The 13,080-nt window shown below is 47.1% G+C and overlaps 1 protein-coding gene across 1 annotated transcript in view; it reads left to right on the top strand.

Annotated features, from left to right (window-relative positions):
• LOC102499793 (ubiquitin-conjugating enzyme E2 E2-like) overlaps positions 1-13,080 on the top strand; it is a 228,494-nt gene that overhangs the window by 195,247 nt on the left and 20,167 nt on the right. The window contains 1 exon segment of the mRNA XM_014585034.2: positions 5,755-5,902. Coding sequence (XP_014440520.1) covers positions 5,755-5,902 — 148 coding nt within the window.

The following is a 13,080-nucleotide window of genomic DNA, read 5'->3' as shown; positions in this document are numbered from 1 at the left end:
TGAGAGGCGCTTTCTCATTCTCTCCCCTTCCTGTCTCTCTGGAGAGCACGCACGCCCTCTAGCAAAGTTTGTTTTTATATCTTTTATAATAAACCAATAGACGTAAGTCAGAGTTTCCCTGAATCTTTTGAGCTGCTTTAGCAGATTAATCAAGCCCAAAGAGGGGTTCATTGGAACCCCAGTTTATAGCCAGTCAGTCAGAAGCACAGGTAACCACCAGATGCTAATAATTGGCATTCGAATTGGGAAGGAGGGCCCCCCCAGGACTGAGCCCTCCACATGTGGGATCTGAAGCTGTCTCCAGGTAGGTGGTGTCTGAACAGAACTGAATGGAGGAGACCCTGCTAGTGTCCCACTGCAGAGCTCTTTGTGGGAAACCCCTCACCCATATTCAGTCCTGGAAGCTTGTGTTGATCGCTTAGTGAGTGTGCAGGAGAACTGTGGGTGTGCAGAACTGTGAGTGTGCAGAACTGTGGGTGTGCAGGAGAACCGTGGGTGTGTTTTTCTTCTGCACACTCAGAGGCCAGCTGCATTTCTTGGCTCACGGCCCCTTGGTCACTTCGCTCCTTCACATGCCCCACTACTGACTGACCCTCCTGCCTACGTCTTTCAAGGACCCCTGTGATTACATAGGGCCCACCCAGGTAATCCAGAACGATCATCCCATCTTAAGACCCTCAACTTACCACAAGTTCCTCTTGTCACCTGAAGTAACAGGCACCTGTTCTGGGCATTGTTGAAGTGAGGGAGCATTATTGCATCTACCACACACACAAATTACAATCTTTGTCATCCAGGTTCATTTAGGAATTAGCCACTCTAGATAAATAAGTTTTCTAATTTATATCCAAATCCTATTTTTAAAATCCATTCCTACAGACCCAGCTGTGTTGGCCTAGGCAGTAGGGTGCCACTGAGGGATACTGAAGGCATGTGGGAAGGCCCAGTGTTCGGATCTCGGGTCAGCCCAACACTGCTGGCTGTCAAGAGTGTGTGTGTGTGTGTGTTTGATGGAAGAAAATACACTTAACATTTTTTTTTTCTTTATGAAAAGGTCCCAGTACTCTTTCCTGTCTTTGGAAACAAGGTTCTCCATAGAATTTTTCCTCCCCTAGGGAGTGATGGCCGGCGTTATAAAGGCTGCTGCCTGAGCGGTGCCGCAAACACAGTCACAAGTGCAGGGCAGGCGTAAGTACTCTGAGACGCAGAGCTGGTGGGTCTTAGCCCTGCCGTCGGACTAGAGTCTGGTGGGCGCTCACTTTCTGTCACTCGCCTCTTCGTCAGGAATGGTGAGTGAGGCGTACGCAGCTGCCCAGCCCCCTGGTCCAGGTCATGGGATGTGCTTTTGGGAAAACCGAGTCACAGATCAGAGCAGTCTTCTGTAGGATGCGGGGAGGCGGAGGAGGCGCTCTCCAGCCTCAGAAGTCTCCCAGCAGTTGCAAACCCTCTGCTGTTTGTCAGCGTTCAAAACACCGTTTCCTGTTTCTGCATCACCTACATCTGAGGGCGACAGACAGTCCCTCACCAGTCTGTGAGGCGCTCTGTCATCCTCACTAGGTCCAGTGATGGGGCTGGACGAGAACGCTGGTTGTTTGGAAGCTTTCCTTAAACGTTTGCCTTGGTTGTACAACATGTTTTTGGCTATGACCAAGCCACCTACTATTTTAGCTTCTCTTGAGCATTTAAATAGGAACTAGCAGCAATAAAAATGACTACGTTGGCATGCCTGTCACATATTGATTGCTTACTACGTATTTGGGTTTATTATTAATATTGTTGTAACTTGTGTGAAACCTGTTCTGGAATAATATGTTAATCTGTACAAACATTTACTAAAGTAGCATGGAAAGCCTTTATCCCCCCCATAGGGCCCATGCATTCACAGGAGAGAGACAGAGACAGAGAGAGAGAGAGGGAAAGTGAGAAAGCAGCCCCAGGGCAATGACCACACTGCAATCCCTTCTCCTCCATCCTCCTGTCAGGATTATAGACATGCACGCACATGTTCCTGTCGGGATTTTAGGCACGCACGCCCACCCACCCGGCGTGCTTCTCAGGTCCCTGGATCCCATACTCAGACTGCCCAGCTGGCCGTGGGAGAGCTAGCTTCTTTAACCGCCACGCTACCTGCTGACCCTATGAAAATACATTTTTTAAAAACATTAAAAAGGGAGGAAGTAGAAATATGATGAGGGAAACTGGAAGAATTTACCATTTACATTACAGTAGATAAATGCTTGACACCTCTTAAAACTGGGGGATCTTGGGGAGCCAGCAGTTAGCGTAATGGCTATGTCGCTGGACTCCCACATAGTCAACCACGGTTTGCATCCCGGACCCGGTGGCTTAAAACTCACACCGGGCGCGTGTGCGTGCGTGCCCAAGATCCCGAGAGGAGAATGGAGGAGAAGGGATTGTGGCATGGCCATCCCCCCCCAGGGGGTGATTTCTCTTGAGTTTTACCAACTCGGAGTGGCAACCCCACATTTCCATTGTCATTCAGCTCTAAGTATCACTTACTCTTTTATCTTTTAATCCAGCGATTATTTAGAAATGTGTTTTTCCCTTCCCAAACATAAGATGGGGAGCTCTTTTTTGGGTAGATTGTGACCTAGCATTATGTTCTCAATAGTATCAGTTCTTTTAAATATGTTCAGCTTCATCTGTAGCATAGCGTGTCATCAGCTTTTGTAAACGTTTCTTATGTGCATGAAAAGAGGATGGATTCTTTAACTGTTGAGTGTAAAATTGTATCTTCACTCAGTCCCTTGATTTAATTATGTATTTGTTCAAGTCTTCAGTACCCGTACTAACTTTTGGTAGGGTCAACCTATCCATTCCTGCAATGAAAATGGCCCTGTTTAACTAGAGATGTGTAATTTTCGCTCCTTATAATTCTGCAGATTTTTGCTCTGCATATTTTTTAGTGCATTGTTAGGTACAGCAGATACAAAACTGCTATTATTTTCCTGATGAATTATTCATTTGCTCATAACACAGTAACCCTTTTTATTCCCAACAATACTTTCCGTCTGAGACATATATTTGATCTGTTAGTAAACTAGTCATTTCAGCTCTCTTATGTTAGTGTTTGTATGTAATGTGCGTTCATTACTTAGAATTCTCAGAGGAGACATTTCTTCCCACCAGTCCCAAGCCCAGGCTTTTCTTGGGCATATTTTTTTTCCTGTCATCTCCCGTGGGCGTGTCTTTTCAAGGCATCCGTTTACGGAAGACTAGCCACTCCTGCTAGTGCCCCAGTTTACTCTAGGGCTCTCAGCTCCAGCCCCATGCCACATACAGGCCTAAATTGTCATCTCCTTCCACGTGGATAGCAAGATCCAGACCCCCTCTGCTTAAGGCCAGTTGACATCCGTTAGTCCCCACTCTTCCCAGACGCCACCCCCTGCTGCCACCCTATCAGCTCACGTCCTTACTAGATGTGGGGATTTTCAGGTCTGGCCTCTGGATTCCCCTTGGAGACTCGGCTGCGCATCATGAAAACATCGGTTCTGTTTTCTTCGATGTTCATAGGCATTCTAGATGTGCATGAGCAGGGAGGGGTGTCTAGAATATTTGGTCAGGCGAGACGTTAGAAGTGCCCATTAAAAGTGCTCACAGTTGATGCTTAGGGAAGGAATGTAAATTGAGTTACAAAAAAATATATATCTATTCAATGACTGCAGTAGGATATGTAGCCCCAGCTAGGTGCTACTTTATAGGATACGTAAAGTTAGACTTGTGTTCATGGAAATGTGTGTGTCACCTGTGTTTGCTAGGAGGGTATTTGGATTGATTAGGGTCTTTGGTGATTCAATAAAATGTGAGGGGAAAACGGTATAGAAAGCAAACATAGATACCAGAGACAGTGTGGGAGGAGAGTGGGAGGTGGCAGAGGGTAAGAGATAGGGAACCAAGGATGGGGGGAAAAAAGCAAAACATACAGAAAACAAAAAATGGAAGATCATTTGCTGACAATAACATGTTTGTTGATGTGTTTGATTGAGACAATATACAGTGTACTCTGGATGGAAAATCTCATTTTGTATGTTGTAATGATATACAGTGAATGAATGCAAATAAATAAATTGAAATTAAAAAAAAAGTACTCACAGTACTTAAGAATGATGCCATATTGGTCATTAGCTGTAAAAGATTATCGATCTGGAGACCAGCAATTAGCATAATGGCTATGTTGCTGGACTCCCACATAGTCGACTGTGGTTCAAGTCCTGGACCCGGTGGCTTAAAGTCACACCGGGCACATGTGTGTGCGTGCCCAGGATCCCAAGAGGAGAATGGAGGAGAAGGGATTGCAGCGTGGCCATCCTCCCGGGGGCTGATTTCTCGCTTCCTGTGTCTCTGTCTGTCTCTTTCTGCCAAGTACACATGCCCTATAACAAAAACCTGACCAAAATTATACACAGGCAGTCCAATTCGATCTGACTCTCACCAGGAAAAAATAGGCAGCCCTCATATTATGTACATTCAGAATATAGAGTTTAAGAAGAACGAGTTCAGGGAACCAGCAGTTAGCGTAATGGCTGTGTCGCTGGACTCCCACGTAGTCGACCGCGGTTCGTGTCCCGGACCCGATGGCTTAAAACTCACGCCGGGCGCGTGTGCGTGCGTGCCCAAGATCCCGAGAGGAGAATGGAGGAGAAGGGATTGCGGCGTGACCATCCCCCCTGGGGGGTGATTTCTCGCTTTCTGTCTCTATGTCTCTCTCTCTGTCTGTCTGGCGAGCGCACGCGCCCTACAGTGAAAATCTCTCCAAAAAAAAAAAAAAAGAACGAGTTCAGTAATCATAACTAATAATCATTCTATAAACTAGGCACATTATTTACATAGGCATTCATGTTTTAAAATCATGTCATAGAGCATTTCTCTTTTTTTAAATAATTATTTATTTATTTCCATTTGCTGTTGCTATTTTTTAATTTGACCAGAGACAGAGAGAGAGAGAGAAAGGGAAAATGAGGAAGCAAATCTCCAGGTCCGGACCCGAATCACAGTCGGCCACGTGCGAATCCAGCACCTACAACCACCACGCCACCTGCCGGCCCATAGAATATTTCATTTAACTAATATTCCAGTGCTTTTTGGTGTGTTTGAATTACATACATGTGCAAAATTCTTAAAACAACTAGACTCCAATGGAAGTGAAGTTTTCATAGGTAAGAGTCAGGTTTCCCCTCCGAAACACCCCCATAATTGCATTAAGAGTAAACTCCGTCCCCGGAACACGAGTTAACATAGGGCTCGTCAGCAGCAGCAGAATGGCAGGGTGTCGCTGCTGGGCTTTGGTTCTCTGTGACCGAAATGACACACTCTGAGCTGGCGATTTTCCTTTCCTGATCCTTCTCGTATACTTGGGAAACAGCCGAGTCTGTTTTTTTTGTTGTTTGTTTCTTTTTTTGGAGAGGTTTTTAGCTATAGGGCGCGTGCGCTCACCAGAAAGACAGAGACAGAGAGACAGAAATCGAGAAATCTGCTCCCGGGAGTGGGATGGCCACGCCGCAATCCCTTCTCCTCCATTCTCCTCTCGGGATCTTGGGCATGCACGCACACGTACCCGGTGCGTTTTAAGCAACCGGGTCCGGGACTCAAACCGCGGTTGACTACATGGGAGTCCAGTGACACAGCCATTACGCTAACTGCTGGTCCCCCAGTCGAGTCTGTTTTAACAAATGGCCTGGACTGTTTTGTCTGTTACAGAGTACGTATTTGTAACAAGCTTGCGTTTTCTCCTAGGTTACCTTCCGCACGAGAATCTATCACTGTAATATTAACAGCCAAGGCGTGATCTGCCTGGACATCCTGAAAGACAACTGGAGCCCGGCCCTCACCATCTCCAAAGTCCTCCTCTCCATCTGCTCGCTCCTCACAGACTGCAACCCCGGTAAGACACCTGACTCTAGGGCCGGGCGGGGCGGGTTTTGTTTTTTTTTTTTTTTTTTTTTTTTTTTTTTTTTTTTTACTACTGCTCACATCCTTTCTGGTACCAATTCGTATTATTGATTTCAAATTTCCATAGTATGTAACTATTTTCTTTTTAAATTGGCTCTTCTCCATCATCTTTTTAAGACCTGTTATTTGCTTAAAAGGAAAAAGGACAGTGTGATAAAGATGAATGGAAAATCATTTCAGATTAGAAAGTGCATTTTAAAAATGCATTAAATTTTCCTGCCAAATAATAATAAAAATCCAAATTGCATAGCTTAATCTTTAATTAGACGCCTAGGAGAAGATGTTAATTTGAGAAACGTGGGCCGTTAAAATCTGATAACCACCGGGCAGCACCACACAGATGTGACCTTCCTGGCAATCTTAACAACCGTGCATCCCGACGAGCTTTTAGAACGAGGAAGCCAACTGGTTCTGAACTAGGAAAGACCCCAAAATAAACCAGGATAGAGGCCGACTTCCTGGGGAAAGTAAAGGGTTCACAGCCAGGCCTTCTGGCTTTCGCCGATAGGCTTAACATTGCCCAGTCTTTTTTTTTTGTTTGTTTTCTTCCTTCTTTTAAAGAATTATTTTATTTAACTTTATTTATTTATTTTAATTTGATCAGAGGGGGACAGAGAGAGAGAGCGAAGGTGAGAAAGCAAGTCGCCAGGCCCAGGACTTGAACTATGGTCGGCCATGTTGGAGTCCAGTGCCCTTAACCACCACGCCACCTGCTGGCCCCAACACTGCCCATTCTTAGTCCCTGTGCACACCCAGCTGCGTGATTGTGTGCCTTTCATTAGTTTCTTTTAACGGAAACAGTAACCAACTGCTCATTCTTTACATATCTGGGGGGATTTTTCTTGAAAACACAGAAGTCCAAAGATAGTGGAAGGATTTTCAACCCGCTGGACAGTGAGGGAGGCGGAGAAGCCAGCGCTCTGCAAGGCTGACGCACAGGAAGGGCCAGGTTCGTAGTTAGAGACCCCCTGAGCACTCGGGGCGCACCCGTGTTCGTGCTCTGAGGCTGAGGCAGGCTAGCCATGGATCACAGGGTCAAGACTCTGTTGGAGGTGTTAGCTCTCTGTCTCCCTCTCTCTTTCTCTCTTGCTTAGGGCAGAAATAAATCATCTTAAAAAGAAGCAGCCACCTGGAAATAGGCCTTAAGCAGATGGCCTGTCTGGTTTTAGAACAGAAGACTGTTTGTGATCTACTCGCTCACATTTCGTTTATCACTCCAACACATACTCAAAGATCTCCTCATTCTAAAACGAGGTGATCCGTTTTGGGGTACTTCGTGTTTAAGAATGTTGACGTTTCTAGACCCTTGAAAAGAATTGCTGAGATTATCTTAAGTTAAAATGCTCATCGTTTTGGTTAATGGGGTTATTTCACTCTGTTACCTACACTTCCAATCTGGAGATTTTGCCCCTTACAGTTAAACTTCAGTCTTACCCAGCTTATAAGTGATCACAAGTATGTTTGACAGACTACGAGTAAATACGATTTCCCTATACCGAAACCGTACCGCTGTTTTTACATCAGAAATGCTGTCAGTTCAAAAGTCGGCCTTAGAGGGACCAGCAGTTAGCATAATGGCTATGTCGCTGAACTCCCATGTAGCTGACCGCAGTTTGAGTCCCTGACCCAGTGGCTTAAATTCATGCTGGGCACATGTGCCTGCGTGCCCAAGATCCCGAGAGGAGAATGGAGGAGAAGGGATTGCGGCGTGGCCATCCCCCCCTGGGGGGCGATTTCTCGCTTTCTGTCTCTCTGTCTCTCTCTGTCTGGCGAGCGCACGTGCCCTATAGCAAAAACCTCTCCAAAAAAAAGGGGGGTGGGGGGGGTTAAAGTCAGAGAGGCAGGTTACCCAGAGTGGTGAGGCCAACGGGAAAGCCGGAGTCCTGACCCGGTTATGTCACTAGCTGATGACCCGAGATAACCCATGCCCTCACTTGTGAATAGAAGACTATGTTTCTGACCCGGACTGTCTTGCAGCATTATTGTTAGAAAAAACAATTTTTCAGATGCGCGTGGACTTCTATAAACCCTTGGAAGTGTGTGAGTATCACGTGAGCTGTGTAAGGTGCCATGACCTGGCCTTTGAGGTCTAAAAAGGCAGTTTGATTCCCAGCATGAGCCCTTTAAATGGCTGCTTTACACTTCAGTGAGTCTGGAGTGCTGTATGTGACGAAATGCGCTTTCTTTAGGAAAACTGCTGAGAAGCCGTTGTAACTCCACCTTCATGGTTTCACTTTGTCTGAGGCTCTTGTCTTGATAATCTAGATGATTTAAACAGGCAGGATTGTCCTTCGTCGTCTGTAAAATGAATGCTCGTCTGCCCCCTTATTTCTAGTACACACACGTAACCCCCACGCAGTGCCGTCTGTGCAGAGAACTCCCAAAGTAACCGCTTCTTCTCAGGCACAAGCCTTTTTTCACCTCGACTCCCACCCCTAGTATTCTTTGGCCTCTTGTTGTCTGTAAGGGACACAACGGAACCTATTTCAGGATACGATTGGGTTGTCAGAAAAGTCACGACATGTTTTTTCCTAGGCTTTTCGGTTCGAGTCTCGGATCTGGCAACTGCTTTTTCACTTTCCCTTGCTTTCTGTTTCTCTCTGTCCCTCTCTGGTTATATTAAAATCAATAAATAAGGTTAAATTAAAAAAAAAAAAAGGAACCATTATAGTCAACACATTTTCGCCAAGGAGAAATAAGTTTGTTTATTCCTGCGGTGTAAAAATTGGTGCTTCAGGATCCGAAGAACTCTCTTCAGAAGCATCTTCTGCACCCCGCTGGTTGCGGCAGCATTTTCCATGCCAAAAGTTGCGAGGTGCTTGAAGAAGTGGCAGTGCATTGGCGAGAGGCCGGGGGACCATGGCGGACGAGCCAGGCTGGGCGGCCTCATTCGTTCACCTTTGGAAGCACTGATCACGCGAGGTGTCGTCACGGAGAATCGACCGGTGCCGGCTGCACCATGGCGGTGCTCGGGACAGCTCATCGAGGTGCTGCGCACACTGCACAGAGCGAGGGTTCCGAAAAGAGACACAGGTCACGGGGCCTGCCAGCCACGACCGTGACCTCGGGTAGGGGAAGCTGGGCTTTGCGAAGTGCTTGGGGACTTCTCAGTCCAGCACTGAGCTGGACAATGCCGGTTGTTGGATAAAACCCCCTCTTCATCCCATATCAATGCGATCGACAAACGGGTCATTATTGTGTAGACTAAGAGAAGACAGCACTTCAAAATGATAATTAAATAAAAAAACATTGAGTCCGCTCAAGAGGAATCCACTTAGCGAGCCTTTTCACCGTTCTGCTTGGCTTCAAATGCGGAGCGACCATCGAGCGGCCGACCCTGAGTTCTTTGGCAACGTCTCTGTGGTCGTCAGAGGACCAGCTTCAGGGGTTGCTCTGGTTGGGCCACTGTCAGCTCCCGGTGACCCGCCACAACGCTCCTCATCCTCGAGGTCTCCGTCTCCTTTGCAGAACTTCTAGAGCCACCACTGCCCTGTACGTCGGTCAGCCTTTTCCTGGGCCAGATGTTTGTCAATGTGAGTCGTCTCCACTGCTTACACCCATTTGGAGCTCAAGTACAAAGACCGCTTGAATTTGCTTTTTGTCTAACATTTCCATAGTCTAAACTGCAAGAAGTAAGTCATTAGCAAAAAGGAAAAGTGAGAAACACGCATCCGAATGGTGTTTAGCACACCCACAGCCATTTAGGAACGCGCCCAGTCTCCAGCAGCAGCATTCACCCATGCGGACGTGCAGTTGCTTTTGCACCATCCTGATACTAATAGTCACGTGCGTGCTCTGCTTTCTTGCACCCTGTTACGTGGACGGAGTACTGCAAGCTCCTAGGAAATAAAAATAGCAACACATTTCAGAATTAAAGGAGGAGTTTCTGCCAAGGGTTTTAGTAAAGTCAAGAAGCGTTCCTCACTCTCCTCCCTGCTGTCAGCAAGGTCATTCTTAGAGCTGCCCTCCTGAGCGAAGGGGGGCGTGGGACCGGGCCTCAGCCTCCGCCCAGTGAGCTTCAGGGACAGTGGAGCCCTCTGTTCCCTCTGTGGTCTTTCTAAGTAGATAACTGTGGCGCTTTGGGGGAGTTTGTTTCTGTTTTGTTTTTATGGTTTAGCTTTTTTTTAGGGCACATGCACTTGCCAGAGAGAGACAGAGAGGGAAAGCGAGAAAGCACCTGCAAGGAGCACAGCCCCACCACAGCCCCTTCCTCTTCCTTCTCATCCCGGGATTCGGGGCATGCACACGCAGGTGACGTGTCATTTTCCATCCTCCTGGTCTAAGACACGCAGTCAGCCCTGGGGACTCCACCGCCTTCACCACCACACCACCTGCCGGACTCTTTTCTGTCTTTCCTTTTTTTTTAAATTATTTATATAATTTTGTATTATTATCTGTGCATTAAATCACTATACCTCATTTAGATTGTGAAGAGACTTTTAAAGTGTATTATATATGTATTTTAATAGATTATCCCAGTGATGTGCATTACCATTATAACAACCAGAAGATAGGCTAGAAATATTATTTTCACACCAAGAAGGAATTCTGTGTTTTACAGTTTTGCTTTAGGGTACACGTGTTTGTCGGCGAGAGACAGAGACACAGGGAGAAAGTCAGGAATCACCCTCTGGAGGGGTGAGCATGCTGCAGTCCCTGTCCCCGGAGGAAAGGCTTGCATATATGTGCACCTGAAAGGTTTGTCCAGCCACCGGGTCTAGGACTTGATCCACAGACTCAGCCATGTGGGATCCAGTGTCTTAGCCACCATGCCCTCTACTCACCCCCAGCAAAGAAATTCTTAAAAAGCTGCGACATTTTCTTCTTAAATGTTCTCTAGCCTAGCACTCTTTAAATAGTTACAGAGGCAGTGGGCGTTGTGTCATTCAAGCAGCCAGAGAAGCAATCACGTTATTATCCCTGCGCTGTAGTCCCACCCCGCCAAAGCCTATTTACAGGGTAGGGTTTCTATTCGTGGCTCTGGGGTTGAAAACTAGGTCTGATTTCATGCCTTAATTATGCCTCCACGTGATCACAGTGGAGCTCTCACCAGGCACCATGTGATGGTCTCACTACCCATGAGACGAAATGTTAACCGTGATGGGAAGACACTCCGATCCAGGTCTCAGTAAATAAATCTCAGGACTGAGGTCTGGAGACTGCGCTGCTGCAATACCACAGCTAAGGCAGATTCTTAGAATCACTCCGGAGGCCTGTGGTCACTCTCAGGGTCACCGCCGGACCCAAAGGAAGAGAAATGTCCTCAAAGTTATTTCTGGGAAGCCATAAAACATTGCCCTTCAAAAACCACCGTTCAGCAACAATTTAATGTACTTAACACCACCAAACTATATGCTTAAAAAAGAATAAGGTGGTGACAGTTATGTATATTTTAGCACAATAGTAATAATTACCGTCCAGTTTCTCAAAGCAGCTGCCCGAGGGTACCGACGGCTTTCCCTGAAGGTTAACCAGGTGAGTGACAGGCGACCCAGGATGGGAAGGACGGAGTAGGAAAGGAGAGAAGGGAGCCCTCCCTCTGCTGTAGCTGCAGCAGGACCATCCATTAACGCCCAGGGAACGCTGAGGGCTGACGGTGCCTGTTGGCGTAGGCATTGGCAGGCTTGGTGATGTTGATGGTGATGACTATGATAACAACAACAGTGACAGCTGGCTGCCCTCAGGCCACTGTGCACCAGGTGCTGTGTTCAGTGCCTCTCATTCGTTCCTGTTTAATCCTCTCACCTTCCTGGGGGGTAAGAAGTTCTGTCAGAGGTTATCTGCAGTTTGCAGATAAGGAACAGGCGCAGGGAGGTTAGGTAAGTTGTCCACATAAGAGTCGGAACTCACAAGTTCGGCTCCAGCTCTTGGGCTCTGAACTCCTGGGGCCTGCTGACTCTGCGGTCACCTCCGTGCGTGGAACGGTGGCATCGCAGCTTCTGTCTGCCTGGCCCACGTTGGCACCTTAAGCTCAGGTAGTTGAACAACTCTGATTCAGGCCCAGGGCCATGGATGAGAAGGGGATGGGTAGTTTTAAGCCATTCTTAAATAAGAAATTTTAGGTCAGGGTTGGCATGTGGTGCAGGCAGTGAGCCCCACGCATCGGGAGCCAAATCCCACATGGCAACTGCAGTGTGAATCCTGACCCTGCGGTTTGAAAAACATACTGGGTGCGTGTGTGTGTGCCCCAGATCCTGATGGGGTCGAGGAGAAAGGATCGCGGTATGACCATATCCTATTGGGGCTCTCTCTCTCTCTCTCTCTCTCTGTCTCTCGCTCTTGCTCTTGGTAGCATATGTGCCCTCTGGCAATAAAAATAATAATAAAAAAAGTACAGCAGAGTCCCTACTCCTGAGATTATAAAATTCTGACAGTAAACAAATCAACTTAAAATCAGAAGCAGGGGCCAGAACTCTGTTCCCCATGAGAGCCAAGGTGACCAGTGATCGAAGGCCTCTGCCTGAGGACACCTGCCCTGCCAGGGTTGCTCTGCGGCGTGAAAGCACTGGCCTCCCACATACTGCTGGGACTAGGAGCAGGTGCTTTCTGCTGGGGAGCCCCGGCATCCTTCCTTCAGCCAGTCTGTGTGTCCGTCCTTTCAGGAGGTGGGGGCACTGGCGGGGAGAGTGAGAAGCAAAAGCTCACCTCTTTCTGGGTGAGACCTTAAATACATTAGTCCAAAGAAGTGAATTTCCACTGCACCTGCCTTGTTTGGGTTGCCCAGGAACCAAACCCAGACCTCCCACAGGCCCAGGCCCACACAGCAGCACCCAGCAATCGCAGACAGCGTGGCTAGGCCCTGCATTCTGCTGTGAAATCAGGCAGTACGGTGTTCTTATTTTTTTCTCAGCTCTCTGGCTACTTATGGTCTTCTGTGGTTCTATACAAATTTTAGGGTTGTTTTTTCTATTTCTGTGAAGGGATTTTCATAGTGAGTGTATTGAAGCTACATATTGTTTGGGTAGCATAGACGCTGGCAATATGAATTCTTCCTGTCCATGAACATGGAATATCTTTCTGTGTGTGTTATTTGCAATTTCTTTCATCAGTGTTTTGTAACGTTTAAGTGTATAGGTCCTTCATCTACTTGGTTAAATTTATTCTGAAGTA

Source organism: Tupaia chinensis, unplaced genomic scaffold (genome assembly GCF_000334495.1).
Source record: "Tupaia chinensis unplaced genomic scaffold, TupChi_1.0 Scaffold148626_1, whole genome shotgun sequence".
In the NCBI taxonomy this organism is placed as follows: Eukaryota; Metazoa; Chordata; class Mammalia; order Scandentia; family Tupaiidae; genus Tupaia; species Tupaia belangeri.
The sequence above is the reverse complement of the archived record's forward strand: the minus strand, read 5'-3'. Positions and strand labels throughout refer to the sequence as shown.